Below are 24,446 nucleotides of genomic sequence, written 5' to 3' on the forward strand. Positions count from 1 at the left end.
AGTAGGATGCTTTTTGCCAATTTTATGAGAAACCGTTTCTACAATGAAATCAGATAAATTGGCAAGCTCCGATAGGAAACAATCAACTTGGAGCCACAAATAAACAAATCTACAGACCAGCAGCACTATATAAATACTTTAATAAATTCTTTTCAATCAGGGTCAACTCAGTGATCAAACCCGGCAACGTCTCGGTGATTAGCATTAACACAACCACCGAGCTATATTTCTGGCTGATAGTTCGTATTATTTTTATTATTTAAAAAAGGTCAATGAGTCACATGTTGAAGTTTAAAATTTGATACACTATGATATATTTTGGCTGATTAACGAGAATTAACAGTCGCCGTTTTGTGGGAAATTCCTATATAAAACGGTATGGCGGAAGCGTTCTTTTCAGAAAATCATCAGTTTTTTCATGTTCCGTCATTTTCTTACGTTAATTACAGGTATATACTTTTATTATAAACACAAACAATTTGAAAGTCATACACGTTAGAAACCAGACTGCTTATCTGAACGAAAAAATGTGAAGTAAATAGAATCCAATACATATCAGCAATGCTGGGTCAAGAAATACACATTCACACTCATACGGGACAATGTTTCGAAAAGGTCCATCAATTTCATTGTGAGGAACTTATCGATTATACAGGTACATACATACATATATACTTAGTTGCAGTCGACGAGCTAATGACTTATGACAAAGTGATGTGACTCATTCGCGCATTGTCGCCGATTTCAAAACGCCCCGATAATAATCCATTGAAACATCTGCGCGTTGTTTCGCTTTCATTAGCGGATAAACTCGGTCCGAGATAGCGGATTGCATTTCGCCTGTTGTACCTAGCTACCTACCCACTCGGCCTTTTTTGGCTTCAGTTCATTAAAGACGTGTGAACGGCCACAAATGGACACAGAAAGACGCGGACACACGGCAAAGTATGGCCGCAATATCGCTTTCTCATAACTCCGAGATGCTGGAAAGGTTATTGCGTTTGCAACGTGTCGTCGGTAAAATTGAAATTGAGCAATGTCGAGTGCAATTTGCGAAACGCGAGAAAATTACGCCGAATACACACACGTGTGCTCTGCTCTCGCAATTGTTTCCAACGTGTCCTCTTAAAACTTTATAAAGAAGCGGAAGATGTGACTAACAATGTTTCAAATAATCTCCTTAAGAAAGAGAAGCCTTGAAATCACTGAAGTTACCCTAGTTACAATCCATCCGCTTTAGGAAGAAATTTGGGTAAAACAAAAACACTGTCATTTTCGCCCCATCTCGACATTAGACCATATAAACATTAGAACATTTTACATACGTATACAATACTATTGGTTGAATGGCGCTGAAAGAGATAGCATATACGTAAAACACTCCAGGGGGTGATTTTTGGGACTCTGTACCATGTATATGGTATTTTTTCGCATGTTTAAAAGTATCTAAAATATAAACACGTGCCACATACCCACTCAGTATGTGTTTCGACCTAATTCTCTTCGAATGGATTATAAGTTTTAACTTATTTACAAAAGTTCAATATTGCGATCGCTCGTCAGATGCAAAATAATTCTGATTAAATCCGAAAATCCTACTTAAGCAATCCTCATATGGAAAATACAGATAGAGTTATAATGAAATGACAGTAATTTTATGGATATGGTCCAATTTTTACTTTATCTATGTTTTTTGTATCACATGAATCTGGATCAAATTTCAGATAGCATCATAGCTATTATTTTAGCGGTTTTAACGAGAGCAGTGGACCACTCTCGAAGATTTATATGTCAAGAAATTCTTCTTCTTTTTCTACTTAACTAAGTCGGATATAATTGGCGAAATCTGATGTTGCCAATCTCATTTTACTGCATACATACATCATGTCGTGCTATCATTTATGGCAAAGTTCGAAAGCAACACGAAAATTCAATAAATCTATCAACTTTATCGCCGAATCGAATCCAAAACAATATTCAGTTCATTGATAAACACTCTTCCGTAATTATTTTTATTAAATTTTTGATGTACAATTTGAGATAGGAAATACTAAAAAAAACAACATCATTCACCTAACAATGAATTTCATGTTGCGAAGTGTTTATTCTCAATTGTCCGGAAAATTTTTAAACATTATCCGCTCACTGAACACAATGCATCTTACGCAAATATGCATAATATAATCTACGACGATTTCGCCACATTCACAAAGGATGTAAAATTAAACATTATTAATGAAAAACAAAAACAAATAAAATAAAAGCATGTAAAATGGCACAAGGTTGATGAGTATCGTCGAACCGCAACACATAATATGCAAGTCCGTACCTAATAACAAAAGACCATAGTTCCCCTGCAGGAAATTCTCATTTATGTAACCAATCAAAACAAATCAATTGCATTGTGTATCGAATTGATAATAAGCAAAAAACGATTTTATGATATTGTATATCCAATTTATTTTCGTCGAAATCGTGCCACCAATGACATCTGTGTGTGGCAGATGTCGTAAGAGTGCATTATTGGAATTCACACACGTAAACCGCATAAAACTATCTGGGTTCGGTGGTCTGCTCACCCATCATGTTTCCCTGATAGCAGTGAACGGCGTCGCGTTGTCCGCTGCCGCACCTCGGAAAAGCGGAAAAATTCCAATGAGACCCAAACCGACCCAAACCGTCCCAAACAAACAAACAAAACCAAAACATCACATACATATACACGTATGCATAATACACAAATTTACATACATATGATGCAAAATTTTATATAAAAACTACACGGCAATTCCAGACTTTGCTGATCTTCCCCCATGCACTTGAGGGTCCTTAAATTTTACATCGTGGCCCTTCGACCTCATTTTGACAGATCTATGTTTTTATGTACATATGTATATTTAAAACGATGGAATTGCATAGCGGACATAGACTTGCCCGGCATCGCTCGGGTGTTTTTATATGGGAGCTTTCGATCTCGGACTTTCAACCCTTCCATAACCCGTCCAGAGTCCAAGTCAACGTGACATGAGATTATGGTATACCATATTTATTGATCTTATTGTGGCTTTTAAAAACAAAGACAATGCGTATATATATGTAGGTATATAAATACAAATAAAGAAACATTTATTTTTAATATATGCACAATATAGAAAATGGATTGACAGATAACTTCAAATTTCTCAACAATAAAGTATCTATATACATATGTATGTACATACATATATATGTATTACATATATGTACATATATCGTTTTACTTTGTATGATAATTAAAATAGGAAAGTAGCTTATAGACAAATAATGAACATATCTTTGGTGTACAACACAAATCCACTAACTATGAATTTTGAGTTTGTATCTCATTAGAAGAGATCGGCGGACAAGTAGCTTTTGCCCACAAAAAATAATTCACTATTGTTAATCTATTTTTGTTGCTCTCTTGCTTTGTAGGACAATACTAATTGACAACGGTGAACCATCTATGCTCATTAGGTGATAAAATAGTAGAAGTAGTCAATAATTATTTATATGTATGACAAATAATATGTCCGGTAAAAAAGAAGCAAAACAACGAGGCGTATGAAATTGGGATGAACTGCATTTGGACAAATGAATGCAGTTTTAAATCAAAAATGTATTCTGTCAGTGATGACGAATGGATATGAAACTTGAACATTGAACACCAAGATGCTACACAGGGTTCATGCTCCCAAAGAAGTATGGAACGCTGTATACTTGGCATAACGAGGAAATACCAGGAAGCGGAATACGTGAGTGAGAAGTACATATGAAGCATACGTGAGTGAGAAGAAATATGGGTAGTGGATATAGTGAAGAGATTGAAATGGCAATGGGTGGACCACGTGACTAGAAGAATGGAGGAAAGGTGGACAAAATAAGTGCTAAAATGGTAAAGAATGCAAAAAGATGGGTAGACGAAATTAGGAAAATGTTAGGGGATAGATGAGAGTTGCGCGAAACAGAGACGAGTGGTAGAATGTAAGAGGTCTTCGTCTGCAGTGGAAGGTGAATTTCTGTAGATTAGAATTAAAAGCCCTTTTTTATATTCAAATTATAAATAGCAAAATTACCATTCCATTACAAGACAAACAATACTTGATCTAAGATACTTCATACATATTAGAAAAAATGTAAAAAAAACAAGTTTTTTTATAATATGTATGTATGTACATACATATGTATATCATTCATTGGCAAGAATGATTAATGATTTAAAAAAAGGCACACAACAAACTATTTTTATCGTCACAATCTTAAAACACAATTCAATCAAACAACGCTATTAATGCACTTTTCCTGTTAGTGCTTATGACAAAAAAAAAATGTATCAACCCTTGACTCTACACAGCAACAAAATCAAAACGAATGCACTTATGTACATACATACATACAAGCAAAAATACAACAAGTGCAATTTTGAATATGAGGAAACGTAAAAATATTAAAAGTATGTTAGATGAATTGAAATGGTTGGATATTAGAAATAGTCTTAAATTAAGCACTATAAAATTTGTATATAAGCCAGATAAGAATCTATTACACAAATATTTTAATAATCATATACATAGTTAGGAATAGAGATACACATAATAATAAAACTAGAAATAGGAATAAAATAATTATAGGTAGAGTTAAGAAAGCAAAAACTGCAGGAGGTGTTTTCCACAGAGGTGTTCAAACATACAATGACCTTCCTGAGAGCATTAGAGGTGCTAGTAACATTGAAGGGTGTTAATGCATACCTCTGTGGAAGATGACGTAATTTTATATACATAAGTTTAATAAAATGCTATGTTGAATTATATTATATTATTTTAGGTTTACTAATTATAGTTTTGTTAATTTTGTTAACTATGTTATATTATAGTTGTTAGTTTAAGTTTGAAATTGTTAATTGTGAAATAATTCATTAGCAATTTGCTATTTAATAATAAATAAATAAATAAAATGGAAAACTGTTGCTTTGTAATACATAAGAATAAGATAACTAATTATTATAATCTGCAATAACATTTTTATTGCTCGCTTCTATGACTCGGCGAGAGATTGCAACCGCATCGCAAAAACCATTCGAACGGTCGCTATCGTCTTATGGCACATAAAATTATTGAATTGACTCGTTCACTTAACATTTTTTTTATATATAATACATACATACATATAGAAACATGGCGACGCAATCACACGGTCTCGGACATACCTCTCGTTGGCTTTTCCTCTCCTACTACACATTGTCACTTGAGTGCGGTGACGTTGGCCTTCGTGTCCCTCTTCATTCCTCCGAATGTGCCCGAGTATGGTGTCCCTCTTACGCGTGTGACCGTCCGACGAGCATTGGAAACAGGAGCACAAAAAGATCGAAGAGATGTACCACACTCACTTATCACTGGGAACAAAAAATAAACAAATATGTATACTATAATACCATTACGACAATCTCGCCTCGAGTGTGTCGCGTCTCGTTGAAAATTTTACCGCGAGAAAGATAACGCACATCCTCCTCGGATAAGCGAGAGATAAGCAAAAAAGAGCGGAAGCCGTTGAAAATAATAAAAATAAAGGTTGCAAATGTAGAGCAGTGTTTATGATTCGTACACGATTTTACTCGTGTGAAAGTAAAACGTAAAAGCCGTTGCGTAAACAGCAACAATCCATTTTACTCTACCATCTGTGAAAGTTGCGCAAACGTAATATATGTATGTATGTTTAATCGAATCTAGTTTTAAACGGAGTCCATCTACCAGAATGAGATAAGCGATTCCGGAATGTATGAGATAAGAGATTTATTTTTGGATGTAAATACATAATTTGCAAATTAAACACACACACACAAGAGCAGGGTCTCGGAATTTATGACGTCATATAATTAATAACCCACCTGAATAGTTATGTTATCGTCTCGTGTGGACCGGTTAAACAAATGAATGTCATATTTATATTCGTTGATTACGATCGAACGAGTTCTTTTCATATTAAATTATATATGTATTTACTAGTGGGGGCGGGGGGGGGGGGGGTTCCAACCCCCTCAATAACCAGCTACGCTCGGTACTAATATGCGAAATGGTATACCAAATTTGGTGGTTCTAAATACATACATATGTACCATTCATAAAAAAAGCAGTGAAATTATATAACAGGCAAAGACATTTGCTCGAGCATTTTTGTACGGAAGCCCTTCCAAAATCAGTTGAAGTTTTCATTTGAGTCGAAAATTGTCGTCGTAAATCGTAGATAAACATACTAACATTCATTCATAGACCCGGTGAAATAACATAGGATTGGTTTTTTTTTTTCTTCAAACATGTTTGCAATGTTGTGAATTTTAGATTTGATCAATTAAATAATATTTTAAAAACAAGAATCATCCATTGATTTTTTGAAAAAAAAAAAATTTTACCTTAAAATCTGGTTGTTATGATTAATCTATGATCGCCAAGCGTTTTCTTCACACACACACACACAAAATAATGCTATTAAACATACATTCATACATACAAGTATATGTACATATGTATGTGTGTACATTAAAAATATGTCGATTGTTTGATTTGAGAAGAATAAACGATTTATTTCGACACATTTTATTATAGACTAGTAGAAATGTTTCAAAACTACATACTTATAAAACGGATTATTGTAATACTGATCAACCAACTAAGCGGCAGCTTAGCGTTAGCAACTAGGCGTTTTGGATCGTTGATTACTAAAGGATTATATCGCCAAACTGCATTATAATTTTTAATTTAAATATCTAAAAATTAATATCTAAAAATTTCACGCAGAATACTTCGTCTATCAAAATTGTATCTTTGTAATTTGGTACTTCGTTTATCAAAATTGTATCTATGTATGTAATTTGGTACTTCGTTCAAAATTGAGCACGGACTCGCCGTCTCGTTGAATCATTTTTTTTATTTAGACGAGCTCTTCAAGCACATATTTACACAGAATTTCTTTAGTATAAATATGGCAGAGGACTTGGCTCACAAAACGATTCCTTTAGAACTAATCAGTGCGAAGCGTGCAGAAACAAACAACGAGGCCTTGTAATGTTGCATTATCGATAAATTATTCGACAAATCATTCAGAAGATGAAGTTTTGAATTATTATAATTTAAAAATTAAAAAAAATTTTCTTGTATATAATTTTTTGTCCATACCTAGTCCACTGTTTTAAAAGATACGGCACGCCACTGATACTTATGCATGTATATTATAATATAAGCTGTCTAAATTTTTTGCACAATTCTCAAACAAAGGTTTCTCAAGATTGCACTATATAGCGTTCTAGAACATTATCGACCAGGTCTAGTCCTCACCACAACCAAACCCAACCAATGCACTCAGGTAGAGCTTCACCATCGAGTTCCACTTGAATACGACAGAAAGGGAGAGCATGTCTCGAATCGTTAACCCCTTCTCACGACGACATCTCCTGGACTCCTGGATGCAGCGAGACCCCAATAGGTGTTGTAAGTGAAAGGATAAAAGGACCCAAAACCGGATGGGTCAAAGAGATTGGGGTCATGTGCGGAATACACGGACGCGACTCGACCGAACGGGGAGAAATTTCGGCCCTACAACGGGCGAAATCTTCCAGTGGGGCAAACAATTTCACACCACAGCATCAGCGATGCGTAAAGAACACCTTTTTTGTACTTGAACTACTTTACATATCCACGAAAAAACAACAAATGCGAGCATGTTTGCATGTTTGACCATCAGAGGTCAATTAAGCGAGGTCCTCCTTTGTTGTTGGCATGCGACGTGTGAACGAACAAAAGCTCCGACCGCTCGATTCCAAACTCTGTGATGACCGGAAGCTGTGCTCCGAAACACAGGAGAGTATCAAGGTTAACCCGTTCAGAGCTTTGCGGTATATTGTACATAAAAAAATGAATAAATTAAAGAGCAAGGTCGTTCGTTGGTCAGCCGCCGAATCAAGATTGAGATTAGTGGTCTGCTTTCGTTTTTGCCTTGCGCAACTTGCGCTTATACCCAAATCTACCCGCGTATAATAAATACGAGTTGTGCGCACGCCAGTTATAACGAATACGTTTTAATCGTGATCGAAGAACAATATAAATAACAAAAACAATATTTTTTCGACGGCAAAGTCGCAACGAGAACTTTCTCTCGCACTCTCCGATGTATAAAAAGAAAAAAAAACAATATTCGTTACATTAATCGAGACGATGTTGTGCAATTACATACACATTTCTCAGTTTCGATGCAACCGGGCAGTGTGATTGATCGACACATCCGTAAAGAGATATACTCCAGATATTCAAACCCACGTTGAAATTCTAGTCGCTTTCGGTTATTTGTCATTCACGGTTGAATGATACGTTCGTGTTTTGTAATCGAACATCCGAATATCGCTATCAGTGTTAACCAAAACCTCAATCTATCACTATCACCGCATACAAAGTGAGCCAGAGTAATTTGATGGTTTTCGAAATGAAATCACTTCACGGCAAAATTTTAAACAGATTTTACATAAATTCCACTTTAATCACACTATGCAATAGACAAAAATTACCGTAGCGGAGATTAATCAATATTTACTAAATTTGACCCACTGAATTCGAATATGACATTGATTTGTGTTAGTTTGCTATCTTTTATGAGATGTAAGCGTTTTAAATATGCGGAATTTTTACAATTTTTTGGGTTTTGCAGTCTTTAAATCGAAAATATAGTATAGGTATTCCAAAAGTGAGTATTGGAATCAATAGTCAGATGCTTTTACTATTTATTGTGATTTTTTTATACTTATAATTAGTTATCTAGCTAGTTCTAAAAGTCAAAAATATACTTATTTCACGTGATATTATGAGCTAATTTCACAACTTTTTCACTTTGCCACGTTAATATGGATTGGTTTTCTATCTCAATATTTTAACCCATTTCAAATTATTTACCACTGGAATAGATATAAAAAATATTAAGATAAAACCAGTCTTTGTAAACGTAATGAAATATAAAACTGGCCGAATAAATGCATAATTAATAGCATGGTAAAAAATTTGTAAATAAAAATATATTTTTGACTTTAAAATTTGCTAGATAAGTTATTATGTATATGTATTTCGAATAAATAAAAAATAACAATCAATAGAAAAAACATCCGACTATTGATTCCAATACTCAATTTTAGCACATCAATACTAGATTTTGAGTTAAAGACTGCTAAAGCCAAAAATAGCACATAAACGAGAAGAAACCAACAAAAATCATTTTTTATTGCTGTGTCGTTTGCAAAGTGTAATAGAAACAAATTGTAATAGTAGAACAAATAAACACACTAACTTCCTATTGGAGATTGCTAATAACCAGCAATTATCGGTCATTTTCAATGTTTCACTATCAACATGTATGCATTTAAACGCAGCATACATCCCATACTGCCTGTTGAGAAAAACCACCGCTAGAATCTCTAACTAAGACAAATTGAAAATTAATAGTATAACAACGATAAACATCATATATGTAAGCTTTTTCAACCATTTCTTATACATTCATCGTGTATGCGCATATTTTTATTGAATCATCAGAAGTTAGCCTTGTATATATGGTATTAAATTTTTTTAAATAGCGTTTTTTATACAGGATACTACTTTTTCCATCGATAAAATGCACATCGCATAGATTGAGTTGAGAAAACGTTCTCAGCTGAATTCACGTGTCGCTCTAACTAAGTCGTTTCCCTTCATTTGCCGCGAAGTGAATGCAAATTTATGGATTATTTGAAATTGCACAAATGTGCGTCGGTCACTGCGATTGCACCATACGATATCTCTACATACCTATTTATGTATAAGCCACGTGACTTTCGGTGTCCCATTGTTATCGGATCAGACTGGTTTTGCAATTGCCCATAGCATCGTAGTTAGAAGAACGCGGGTGCGGGGTTGCCGTTTTTTTTTACATAATCCTTAATGGAGAGCCATTATTAACACAGTTCTGACTATGTAGATTATGATCCGCATAAGCGACCGTTGCAAAACACTATGGCCAACTTTAAAGATCATATAAATCTCACAGATGCTATTGGTTGCGATATACACGAAACGGATACCGGGCGCGTGGCCTCATACACGGGCAAACGTGTGTACAAAATATAAATCTAAATTCGATATTTGCTCCATATTATGTTTACAGCTTGGCCTATGATACATAAACATATCAAAAATTGCAAAATTAAATGCCAATTTTGTTGATCGCTTTGAATAAATTTGAGTAGCCACGAGCCACATTTTCCTAATTCAAAAGTTTAAGTACTAAAAATACTGACAAACCAATGCTTTTCTTTTTAAGATTGGATTAGTATGTGTAACTTTTATATATAAAAAATCTTCATCATATTGAAAGGAATAGAATACATAACGTAAAATACATTGTTCATCTCTCAGCTATTGGATAAACGCGACATATGTACATACATATGTATATTCACAAGTCATAGTTTAATAATTCAAGTACTGAATGTTAATAAACTGATAATAGTAACCAATTAAATATTATGGATTCCATCAACTCTCGTTAGCAATTTTAAGATTTTGTAACGAAATTTTTGGGGATCAACAAAAATTTTGATGGGATATTATTGTACTATCATAAAATTTTAAGAAAATTAGTATTATTGGATAAAAAATGATTGAAAGAACTCTTGTCCTCATTAAAAATCCCCAAGTTATATAAAAAAGCCCATTGAATTAATATGATTTTATTTGAAATTCAGCCTAAATTTAACCGATGAAATGATAAATTATTATCAAAAGAAACAAAAAAGTTCATACTATATTTACTTCATTTCAATTTTATTTCTAAAATATTATGTGTTATATTAAGAATTGAATATTTTTATTTTTAGCATATTCACGTTTTTCGGTTAATAAAAATCGATAAAAAAAATTTAAACACATTGTTCATACAAAACAACCTACATAAATTTGCGAAACAGTAAATCGGCTATCTCAATAAAGGATTGGCAAATCTGGCGCCAGCGTGACAATAATTTATGTGAGTGCCAAACACGATTATCAATAGAAGTACAAACATAGCGTCAATTCAAATACACACTTGCTTGTTCCTGGTAAATAAAGTATTTCAAAAAAATTCTATTATTTTAAGATTGGACAAAGAATTACATATGGATTACGTGTGCAAGTACATACATACGTAGGTAGATGAGATTAAAAACGTACACGGGCATGTATCATATGCCATTTCACAAAGCCGGCGAAGGATCAATAAGTGCGGATTGATCCCATAATGATCCATCCATTGCGGTGATTGCTGTTATTATCCAAACACGGTTAATCTCCCCCCTGCGAACTGACGATTTCCGCGTTTCGTAGCGAAGAGCCTGATGAGGGCAGTGCACCGTTCTGTAAGTATATGGTTCCCATGATGCTGATGACCAGTAGGCAAGCTCTCGACGGGTTAATCAGCCCAAAAGTGTTGCAATCAAAATATGATGGATGTACGATACGAAAAAACATAATACTAACTCATTCAATTAACTGTACTTTCGTGATCGATAATAGAAAATTAAAGCCTGACTGTTATTTACAAAAATATTTACGAAGAGAAACATAATAGTATCCACTAGTATGTAGTACATATGTATGTTCTAGGACTTAAGTGTTTTTATTTCAATTTAAAAATGAATAATGACGTATGAGTGTGAAACTTGGAAATCGAACGCCAACATGTTATATGTACAAATTCCAATGCATTTAAAGAAGTATGGGACCTTTTATAACGAGGAGAGATAGAAAACGAAATAAGTGGATGTGAAGCATCACAAGGGTAGTGGATATAGTGGAGAGGGTGAATAGAGATAAGAGATTAACATGGCAATGGGTGGTTCACGTAGCTAGAAGAATGGACGAAAATAAGTGCTTGAATGGAACCAGAAATAATGTAAAAGGCTGCAAGGATGATAGGTAAACGAAATAAAAAAAATTTATGAGAATAAAAACGCAAAACAGAGACGAATTGAAACGTGTTAGAGAGGCCTTCTTTCAGCAGTTGATGGTGAGTGGCTAAAGATTATGATGACGATTAATTAACTTGAAAGAATAAGTACACTTTATACCCCTAATTCACAATTAGTTTATAAATCAACCAAATATAACATTTAAGCATTTAAGTACAGAGCATGGTGAAACTGCGCAACCCACATACTATCCCCAATATAGGATTGTTGTACGAGCATTATTTTAGGCATTGGCAATTATTTTATATAAAATGGTCACAACTCAACTATTGTTACGCCATATCTTAAACAAACTGATGATAAATTATAAAATTTGAATATATTATATACATAAATCAACTTGACATTTTACAATGGATTAAAAAAAAGTAAAGCAATTGACACGGTTGTCCATTTTTATTATGTAATGATTGACATTTTTGTGTTGCGAAAGTAAACGTGTCAATTTTCTCATTTGATCGCCCACTCGAGGGAATAGTGATCGATAAGCCAATAGTTGATTTTTTTAACGAGACCCCCGAGTTAAATATTCAAAGGTCGTCTGTCAGACGAAGCGTACATAAGTAACGATCGACGGCTATTATAAACATCGAACATCTTAACGACGCGACGCGAAGCGACATACAGTATTCGCTAATGACGTTTCCAATGACCAGAACGCTCCTGAAATGAAAATAAACGACAGGTAATAACGGCTCTTGAAAGGAAAAATGAGTGGAGCGCGTGTTTCATTTTCCTAGACCATTTTCTCCCCTCGTCGTAAAATCAGAGGTGAGTCACGTTAGTCTATAAAATGATAACGATCAGCGTGACGGTGTTCCAAGCAACTATATACGAGGGGGTGGATTCGACGCCCTTCACGTAAGAAGTAGTATACTCTTCGAGGATAAATACTATTATTGAAAACTCTCTATGTACATATACATATGTATGTTACAGTCTAAATGTAAATTTCGTTCGTACACGAACACACTAGTCTGTTCATACACGCACCAATCGGGCCAGTTTCAATCGTTTGTCACATCCTCTTTGTATGTAAATACATATGTTTACCCTGGGTTACAATATTTTAAAAATTTGTGGAAGCGGGAAATATAGCAACCTTTTAATGTGGTTTCCATAGAATTTCCCTTTTAAATACTTTGCGTTTTGACATCTCGAAAGGTTTTGACAGGTCAAAAGTTTCATGCGACATCTGGTGAGTCTATTTGAAGATAGTTTTTGGCTGTTAACACTCAAACTAAAACCAATATGGATGGTGTATGGACAAAGTAGTATGTTCATGAACGAACCGGAGTGAACACTTGGACTGTAACATGTACATATAGTATTTAAATTATATATAATATTTAGCATATGTAGGATCTAGTTGTCCGGAGACATACATACATACATAGGTGGTACAGTGATTGAGATTCGTTAAGCGGTTTAAAACATTGTTTACTAGGCGGAGCGTCACAATAATCTGCCTTTCGCATTAAATGTTACAAACCTCATCATTCAATCTAACCTATCCCAAACGTTTATTCACATTTAACGGTTATTGTTAATAACAATCAATACAATATGTATAGCCACAGTGCTCTAAGAACGCTCTATACCCAAATAAAACCTTTAAGACTTTGTTCTAATATAAAATATAATCAAACGAATCTAATTTACAAATAAAATACAATTAAAATGCTCACAACATTTGTAACTCCTGTGTAATTTTCTCATAAGTTGGGGTGAAAGTCTACCGTTTCTTCCCCTATAATCAACGGCTGCACCAAAGGCAATAAACTAAATAAGGGTGGTACGGGTATACTCATAGGAATAAATACCATTTGACCCGATCATTATGTATTACAAGTTCGTTCGTATTTTACCTTTTCAAAATTTAGAAAACGCTTCGTGTAGAAATGATCATAATCTGATCTGTTACGTGTCAATTAAAGCAAAAAAATCGAACCTTTTAATAAATCTAAAGATTACATCGTCACGTTTAGTAATTATTTTTAGATAAAACGTGAACATTTTTCGCCTTGTGAACATCGTGATACACTTAATTATTGATCCAATAAATGGTTCTAAAATGTCACACGCCTTATGAAAGTTTACAGAAAATGTTACTTGTATAACTGAGGCATAATAACTTCGACTTTCAAATTAAAAATAAGGCTGATTATATACGAGAGAAACGTCGCCGAGACGAAAACTCAATTTCGTAATAATGAAAAGATCGATTATAAACTAATCTTGACGGGGTCTCCAATTAAGGATACGATTAAAGTGTATTTATAATTTCCTTTGTAACGTAACTGTACTTTGAAAGAAAACTACTGTATGTATTTATTATTGCACAACTCGAATAAAAACGCAGCAAACACTAAGCGAAATACCAGTTTTTAAGTACATGCTTTAAATAATATGCAATTTCAAGTCACGTTATTTGATAAGTTACGATTAAACCGCTCGCATATTTCTGACATTTGATTGGTTTATATTTTACCAAACGAGACTTGTATGTCCGTATCAGACAGATGAAAATATTACATACACCCATCATAATATAAAACGTCAATAAAAAATTAGATAAATATTGTCACGACCTTGCGCTTTAATTGAAATTGCCTAGTGAAAAAAAAATGGCATAACATTAATTTATTGTAACTATTATATCGACATTTATAACACTGTGTTGATGCATAAAAAACCGGTTGCAATAAAAATAAATATATTTTATACGAATTTCTCAATCAATTAACGGCGTTATATGTATACCTACGTTTTTATGAAATTAATTTTAATATCGCCATTTGTTTGATTTACGAGGAGCACATTTTAAGATATTTTTATACTAGCACAGATCTAATCGTCAACTGGACATAAACAGCAGTACGAAAAATATTCTTTAGTTCATTCTATTTGTATATACATATGTAGATATTACAGTCAAGGTGTATTTTTAGATGTAATCTATTCCAACTGGCGTTTTAGGTTATTCATATTCGAATACAATTCAACTAGTAAACTATAGCTCTACAAGCGCATACATATACACTTTCAACAATGTACCCCAGTTGTAATATAACAGCTAAGTTTTGACAGTTCTAGTGTTTTTAAAAATGCTTTAGAATTAAATAATGCCCTAATAGATATTACGGATATGGTAATGAGTATGGTATTACGATAACTCTAAGAATGTGCTAAAAAAAATGTGATTTTTGAACCCAATTTACTAGTCAAGTAATGTTTTTACGAAAACCTAACCTCTCAATCTAGCCTGGTACCAAATTATAGTTGAAGTGTATTTTCAGTTGTAATATGTTTTGACCAATTGGAATGTAATTCGTCATATGAATCAACTTACGTGAACGAGACGAAATATATTCCAACTAGTCAAAATGGGTCTACCTCACGGGACCGAAAGTGAAACGCCCGAAAACGCAAATATCGGAAGGCAAAGATCGAAAATCGAAAGATCTTAAGTCGAAAGATAAAAAAGGGTCTCTCCCCCCCCCCCCCGTCGTACATACTCACTTAATTTGCGCGAGCAGGATACAACAGGAACAAGAGGAACAGGCTTTCCCTCCCGTATTCTGCGCGCGCACATCAAACAAAGCGGTATGACAAAAAGAGAGATAATTTCACCGCATGCCACTAATATATATCATATTATATATGGGTCTACGTGACGAGCCAGAATGTTAAATTACAGAAAACACAAATATCTCTTGTTCCTGTTGTACCCTGCTCGCGCAAATTAAGTGAGTATGTACCGTTTACCATGCACCCTTTTTTTGTCCCATAAGGGAGACCGAGTCAAAATATATTAAAACTGAAAATACACTTCAACTATAACGGTAGGTATCAGGTCAGATAATATATTCCAACTAGTCAAAATATATTATAACTGGAAGGTAGACACATTCATATGTTCCGTGATGTGTATGTGGCGTATCCATAACAGAAACAACCGATATGATCTATTCATATTATACAGCAGTACATATCACCGAAACGTATCAAGCAGACTGGTTTTCTTTGGCCACTGTGAAAATATTCACGCATGATGTGACGTCATAGTAGCGAGTGCACGCGGACGCAGAAAGTGCGCATGCGCATATCGTCCATAACATGTATGAACGTGTCGAAAACGGGCAGTGCTGTATAGCATGCATTTGACGTGCAGTGCTGCATATTATAAATAGACCTTTATAGATAAGAATTCAGGGAATATAGTCCGTTGCATTCAATGTTTAACGGTATGTATGTATTATTTATTGGTGCGGCAATAATAAATTTTCGTCCTGGACAGATGAAAGGCAATAAATTGCATTGTCTTTCATCTACGCGAGTTCAATTTGCGATGATGATGATAATAGTCATGAATTTTGGTCAAGAGGATTTGTAATGTAATGGCGGTCACGACCAGGCCGAAAGTACCGTCATCGGTCAACACCGATCTAAACTTCGACATTTCCTGTTTGAAATTGTGATGCATGAAGTTTGCTGAAAGTGCTATACTGTCAATTGAATTGACAACAGCATCACGTTCATATAAATTTTATTGCATAAAATTTATTTTTGTTATTTAATGTATCAAGTTTGTACTCACTAATATTCTTGAGCGATCTTCCTGACATAATGTATGTATGTACATAAACTTGTATTTGGATGTTCACAATGAAATTTACTACCCTTCAGCAGCATACTAGTTTAAATCTCAAACTTTTCAACCTCATCTTTTTCCGGAAAAACTATGTACATACATATATATTTAGCCACTGAAAAAAACTAAACAATTGAAAGTGTTATATATTTTAAATAAAAAAAACATGAATGAGCGTAATTTCATTCACCTTAGAAATTCGAAAAAAAACAAAGCACTTGCTTAGTAACAATTTAAAATAATAATATTCATTCGACTTCAAAGTATAAAATGTACCTCATTTTAATTATTTGATTACAAGGAGTTGAAACTCCGTAGCGAAGATGAAATCATTGTCTATTTTCAATTTGAATAGTTAAACGATTCTGAGAATTATTTATTTTATTTAATATACTTGGGAGAGGCGGCAAAGCCGATAGGCCCATTATCTACATATTATTATCACAAAATCCAATTCATCACAAAGATTTGACATATCAAGACGGATTGTCGATATTTATTTGCAAACAATATATAATATATATGTACATATATCCAGTATATTTCCAAACAATATACAGTATAAAGTAAATTTGCAAACAATATACATACATATATAGTCAAGTAGATTATTGGCAAACAAGTAAATTATTGGCAAACAAGTAGATTATTTGAGAATCAAATCACATTGGTTCAGGAAGAATAAAAAAATGATGAAGCGTAAATATAAAAAGAAGTATCACTGTAGTATTCTTCGAATTATTTGCAAGTACATATACAAACACACTTCGCTTAAAAGCGTGATTGGGGATTGATACTGAATTCATCAGATAATGATTACAAACCGTAAGCAAATGCTTACAAGAATCAACGATTTACGATAGAGGAAAGGGATGCCGATTTTATTGGAACCATCTTTGACCGACAAAGCCGACAATAATTAAGTTAGATAAATTGACAAACTAAAACAGGGGCGGGCGATCTGGATTGAATAACTAGACAGCGGAGGATGATTAGCGCAATCTGATTTTGATGCGTTTTTTCGTAGAAAATCTTTTTTTTTTTGCTCTCTTGCATTCAGCGCTGTTGGAACGTGTATCGTTATTTGCCATTGCCCTAATGTGTATCCGTCCTATATTAATAACTATCCAGATCTCGCCAGCTGCGATATATGTATATGTTACAGTAAAAGTGGCGTTTTAAGTCATAAATATTCAAATATAATTCAAGTAGTAAATTATATCCATACAAGCGCAAATACACTTTCAAAAATGTGTGCCAGTTGTAATATAACAGTTGAGTTTAGAAAGCTCCGATGTTTTTACGAATGCTTTAGAATTCAATAATGCGTTAATATTTGTTAGATATTACGAATAAAGGTAATGAGTACCATATTACGATAGCTCTAATAATGAGTTTAGAATAAAAATGTTATTTTCCAAATCAATTTACTAGTCGAGTGACGTTTTCACTAAAGCATAAACTCTCTATCTTACCTGGTACCAACTTATAGTTGAATTATATTTTCAATTGTGATATATTTTGATCAGTTGTAATGTAATTCATCATATAAATAAACTTATGTGGGTTAAACTAGTCAAAATACATTACAACTGAAAATAAACTTCAACTATAACGGTTGTTGGTACCAGGTTAGATGGAATATATTCCAACTAGTCAAAATATATTTCAAATGTAACATATACATATACTCGTAATCATAGAGAAAATTGATTGTTTTTTTTTTTATTCCAGCCGGGAATTGAACCCACGACCTCTCTACTGGTAAGCAATTGCTTAATCAATGAGCTATGCTGCTGCTATATTTCATAGACATTTTGATGATACTATGAATCACCCATCTATACATCTACCCATTATATCCATATGGAAAATTCGTGACCGTCGTTCACATCTGTTTCCCGTTTTCCAATTCACACGTTTATTCGTTTCTCTTGCACTATAATTGTCTGTTGGATGTTGGTGGTTGGCTGGCGGACAACCACCACCTACTAACTCGACTTGGCGATGGCATCAAGAGAGTACACGATGTAAATGGAAGTTGTCCGCAGCTGATATTGGGAAAACATGCAGGGCACGTCACCCAGAGGAGGCAAGTCCATGCACGGACTATTGCAACAGACAGAACTATGGGGTCTAGAAGAAGCTTGGCTGCAACAAAGCCATTCGTTCTGGAGTTCCATAGTACCAGAGATTCCAAAACATAAATCTCGCGGCGCCCCCTCATCACGCTCCTTACTAATTGTTCAAGGTTGGCGACTCTGGCGCCGCTTCGTTATTATTGATACGCATCCGTCGCTCGACGTGTTATCAATCTTGGAAACCATTAAAGTCGGCATGCCGGTGTGGGGTAGCACTGATTATGTACATAAATACATGCATATATACACTGTAGACCAGGTATTGGGTTTAACTTGTTGCCATTTGTTAACACCCGAGCGAAAGCTAGACTGGTAGTTGCTTTGAATAAGTTAAAAGTAAATCACGCTGATTTATAATAATATAAATATATGTGTGTATTTAATATTAAACAAGTAATCTATTTATATATATAAAAAATCGAATGTCTGTCTGTGTGTCTCGAATAGGCTCCTAAACAGAGAAATGTTATATTAATAGAAGTGGCTTTAGGCGTCATATTGTTGTCAAGTAATGATTGTCCACAGACATTCCTAAATAATTTTAGCATCAGTCGTATTTGATGCTTGGTGCTCGACGTATGTCCGATAAAAACTTCTCTGTTTGTTTATATTACTCGCAAGATGGGAAAACATCGTTAAAAATTGCACAATGCATTCAAAAACACAAAATAAACAACATGGGATACATTTTTATAAGCAAATTGATCCGATTGTATTCCGTGCATTGTAGCGTATTTACAGAGAGGTACCACGTAATATTGACAATTATTTATTCGTAAGGGCCCTTCTATTATTATTACATTTCTCTGCTCCTAGACCTTTGTTGTTTTTATGTCTGAGAAGATGACTGTTGTGTAAAGACACTTAATAATAATTTTCGTAATTACGATTTTACTGAGTGTGACACTAATCGCGCCACGCCTACCTCGTACTCGAATGTACTGACCATTCAGGACTGTACCACAAACACACAGCGGATGGCCCACGTCAACAAATATATCTATACCTATTTCTATATAAAATTGAATGTCTGTGGATCGGTAACGAGAACGAGAACGAGAACGAGAACGGGAACGGTAATTGCACGCGTTATTGTGGCATTGAAACGCATGCCGGGTTCAGTTAGTCAGTTGATAACAACCTGCAATTAATTAAAAAAAAGTTTTTTAAAAACATACATACCTCTTCTATAATTTGTATATAAAATTATTATTTTGAATAAAAACAATAATTTTATTTTACGACCGCAATCTATGTTTAAAACTAATAAACAAACGATGGATAAATGTCAACGACTATCTCGCCGGGCAGATATCAAACGCGTCTTACACGATATTTTTGCACCATCGTAATGACGGAGAACTTATATTGATGACCAAAATGAGCAATATGGCAAAGTATGAAAACGATCGGATAAGAGGCAAACTTTTTCCTGAATTGTAATCGTAAGTGAAACGTAAAGGAGGTATGTAAAAAATAAGCACCGTTTACAAAACTGCACAAACTTAGTCGTCGTGACGTATGTACGAACAATCAGTGTGAAGAATTGAACATTTTATATAAATACAGATGCTTCGCACTAGTCACGAAAACTCAAACACGAGTATCTGTCACTCGAAATTTCCACCCACCGACAGTCAACGAGAATTTGAGTGCCAGATATTTCGTATTGTCGTGTGGGAGATCGCCATGTGCGAAAAAAATAGTCCGTTTACAATACGAGGTGTTTTTATGAAGAATCGTGATACAATAATGATTTGTAGTCGTGTGAATGTTTAAACTAAAAATTAATTTAACAAGTTATTGTGAAATATGTTGCTTATCCCCCGATTTGCGTGGTGCTTTTTTACGCATTTTCACAAAATGATTTTATTATTAAATATGTATGTATGTTATTTGCTTCCCATGCACGCTCCGAACTTACTTTAATTAAATTGTACTTATATTTCAATATATTATATATGTATGTATAGTGAAACTAACTATAAACACTACAAATAATAAGAAATGTTATAGGAAAACAAATACAGTAGGGTTAAGATAAATCATATTCAGATAAGAAAGATACAATAATAACAACATTGTATAAAATATAAATGAAAAATATATAATCTTTTTTAAAATTTAATAAAGTTAATTGTACATATGTTCTTATATGAATGTAGAGAATAACATTTTATGATAAATTATTTGTAGAGATTAAAATTTTATCTTCAGTTAATCTTTAAGTTCACTGCTAAATAATTAATAAGCAATACAATCAACCCTTCTATGTATAACGCACTGAATCGGATCAGCAAAAAAAGGCTAAAAATGCAAAAAAAAAAATAAAAAATTGAGAATATAAAAGTGTTATACCTTATACCATGCTTTCTTACACTTTTCTATTTTTCTTTTCCTTTCTCACTTTTTTTAACGGTACAAATCTAATGCGCTATAGGAGCGGAAAAAAGCCTCATCCTCCAATTAGCTCTTACTATTCCGTATTTAATACATTCAAGATTGTACAAATGACTATAATTGCTACTAAATATTTTTGAATTATCTATACACCGGGTTTTAATTTAATGAATCTAATGAATATATTGAATTATTTAAAACAATACTATATAGTTCAAGAAGTTTTATAATATCAATACGCAAAATTCGATATCAACTTCTATCTAAGATGGTGGGAAAATTTTTAAATTACAGCACCTACTAATTTGTTTGATCTATCAGTCAATTGCAATCGACCTTATAGGCACATCTGGAATACGTTGTGCAATTCCGTTTTATATAATGAGAACAGTCAGTTGCGTAGTAAAAAAATCTTAACATTTTGCGTACGGCTCGTTGAACTCCTTTCTGTGTGTGTATGGTGATAGTAAATAGTAGTAATCCGCTGCCAGAAACCGTCAAATAAAAAACATTAGTGAATCACCACGGTGAAAGGCTATTGTCAAGAGTAGTTTCAGAAGTAATCCGGTTCCGAACAATGAAAGGTTCAACTCTACCGGTTTACCTCGACCGTTTATTATTACATCACCGATTTTTACTTTCGTTCGCCGAGATATATGGTTATGTACATACCATGTGAGAATACGTACGCTTGTGTTTACATCGACTCGTAGTATATTTACTCCATTTTATATCACTTCGCGTCGGTATGTGGATATTGCCATATAAGAAAGGTCACTCTTGTCGCCAACGTCCGCATAAAAAGATTCTCGACTCGGTAAAATAAATCCTGTAGTCGAATAAGAGGTATTTTAATTTGTACATATTGGCTAAAATTTATACGGATACTTAAAATTTTGGCGGCCATAAAAATTGATTGGAATTGGAAACATTCAATAGCAGGCGAAATATGGAATGCACGTAAGCATTTCGATGGTGAAATATTACAATATACACATTCAGTACATTTTCGATTGATTGGTGGAAAAAAATCTTAAAAAATCGATTTCCTATTGAGTCATAGTCAAAATACAAGGAACACCATTCTATAATGTAAAATAATGAAGTTTAGATAATCGAAATCTTGACTTACTAATTATCGAGTTTGTATATAAAATGGTTCCACGATGAAACGTCCACGACAAAATGATTCTGCCACTATTAGTACGAAGAATTCAAAAATTCATTTGATAGAATTTGTTATTTATGGTTAAATTTAAATTAGACTGATTTATCTAATATTTATTTATTAATCTGTCAAGGGACGTGTATAGATATTTGTCACCACACGTTTTATTAAAATCATGTAGGTTTTTTTCGTTTAAAAATTCGCTTTTGAGCGTATGAACATTATGTAACGTAGTCATTTTGTCGTAGATGATGTGTCGTTAGACGTTTTGTCCGTAAATTTTTCGTCGTGACACCATAGAAAATGTCTTAAGATTGTAAAATAATTGTATTTTTCTGTCAATTTTGCTTGTATTTTTTTTAATTAATACATTTTTATCATTTAAAAATGTATTTTTATTATTTTATGAAAGAAAGATGAAGGGGGTGGGGGGGGGGGAAGGAAGGCATCAAGATTAGATTTTTTTCAAAAGGGACGCCTAGTAGCAATTAGTTTGGAAGCCACTGCGTTAAGTCGATAAATAAAGAATGCTCTGTATTACAAATTATATACATATATGATTAAGTGCAAATTACTTTCTTTCGAAAACTAAACGATTGTATGTTTAATTTATTATTATCATTAAAAAAAATAAGGAGGATACATAAACCAATTTCAAACCGTTTGATAGATAATTTTGTGAAAGAAATACGGAAATCATTATTTACAATTTCGACGTCGAAAAAGAAAATGTACAATGGATTCGAATTTAGACGGGAAAATTATTTCACTCATTGGTTATAAATAAAATAAATATAGATGCTACAGATAGGACTAATGAAGCCTGTTGCTTTGTATATAACCGATACTAAAATCCATAATTTTACCGTCATGAAACACTCAATATGCTTACACCAGTCATTTATTACAATTTTTCTCCAAAATGTTTATTTACAGAGGCATAAAATAAACGAGAGCATTTCATTCTGGCGTAGGTGAACTTTTATATTTTTTTTATATTCGACCGCATCTAACCAAAAACCGCTGAATTTATTTAAACGTGTTCAACGCTTAAATTCGCCGAAGAAAAAAATCATTTTCGACGATAATAAAAATACAAATTTATGTTATTTCCAATACCGTATCAGGTCCATAGCTGGCTATATCATCCAGTGTGACAATGCAATAAACGCGAACCGCACGATCGGGAAATAATACACATAACAGCTCCGGTTAGGTTAGCTGGTTGTAAAGTAATTCCTACGCTTTTGGATCCGTTGTCAATGTCGGGTTGTAATTCTTTATTGCGTTAAATAGGCAAAATCGTAAACAAATCCAGTTTTACAAGAGCTCCGAGAGAACAAAGCGTGGCGCATGCTCGAGAGCCAATAAACTTGGATGCTGCCATACATTAATACGAGCTCACACGAAATAACACTTAATGTTTGTACATATGTACATCTTTGATTTTTTTGCATTCGGATAGTCAAGATTTGAGAGCTGTTGGTACATAATGAAAAACACGTAATACATTTTCTGGAAAAAGGCCTCCAACAAACATATATGGAATGAATAAGAAAGAACAATGATTTAATGGGTAATAATATACCAATAAATCTATGTACACCCAAACATAAAGGAAGACCGCATTAAAAATGTTTTAGCACATCTCTAAGGATTTTTAAACGTCTCCTTGTTTAAAAATCCTTATATATAGAGAATGTTGTTTCAAATCGCTTGTATTTTATATTTATATATACGGCCTTTATCATAACTCTTTTGTTTTGTCTTTTTCAAAATACATAGCTTTCCTTCTATATATATATATATATATCGCATGATTATTACTTTATTTAATACTAGAAGCATTTACAGAATTATTTTTTTTGTAATGCTAATTTCCATGTAGAAACATCTAACAATATCTACATACATATAATATGCATTCAAAAACAATCTCTATCCGTTGAGAATAGACACAGATTACCAAAGCAAAATTTTTGCTTTAAAGAGTAAATTTTCCTACTATGCCTTAAACACTACTAAAATAAGAATATACCAATAAGATTA

General features: G+C 33.5%; 1 protein-coding gene across 1 annotated transcript in view; it reads right to left on the reverse strand.

The window, feature by feature from the left end:
* The window catches only part of LOC143923180 (cadherin-86C-like), a 59,308-nt gene that overhangs the window by 29,329 nt on the left and 5,533 nt on the right, over window positions 1–24,446 (reverse strand). The window contains exon 2 of the mRNA XM_077446732.1: window positions 5,225–5,410. Within this exon, the coding sequence (XP_077302858.1) occupies window positions 5,225–5,256 (32 nt within the window). The 5' untranslated portion in view covers window positions 5,257–5,410. The remainder of the gene's footprint in view (window positions 1–5,224; window positions 5,411–24,446) is intronic.

This window comes from Arctopsyche grandis, chromosome 3, assembly GCF_051622035.1.
Source record: "Arctopsyche grandis isolate Sample6627 chromosome 3, ASM5162203v2, whole genome shotgun sequence".
In the NCBI taxonomy this organism is placed as follows: domain Eukaryota; kingdom Metazoa; phylum Arthropoda; class Insecta; order Trichoptera; family Hydropsychidae; genus Arctopsyche; species Arctopsyche grandis.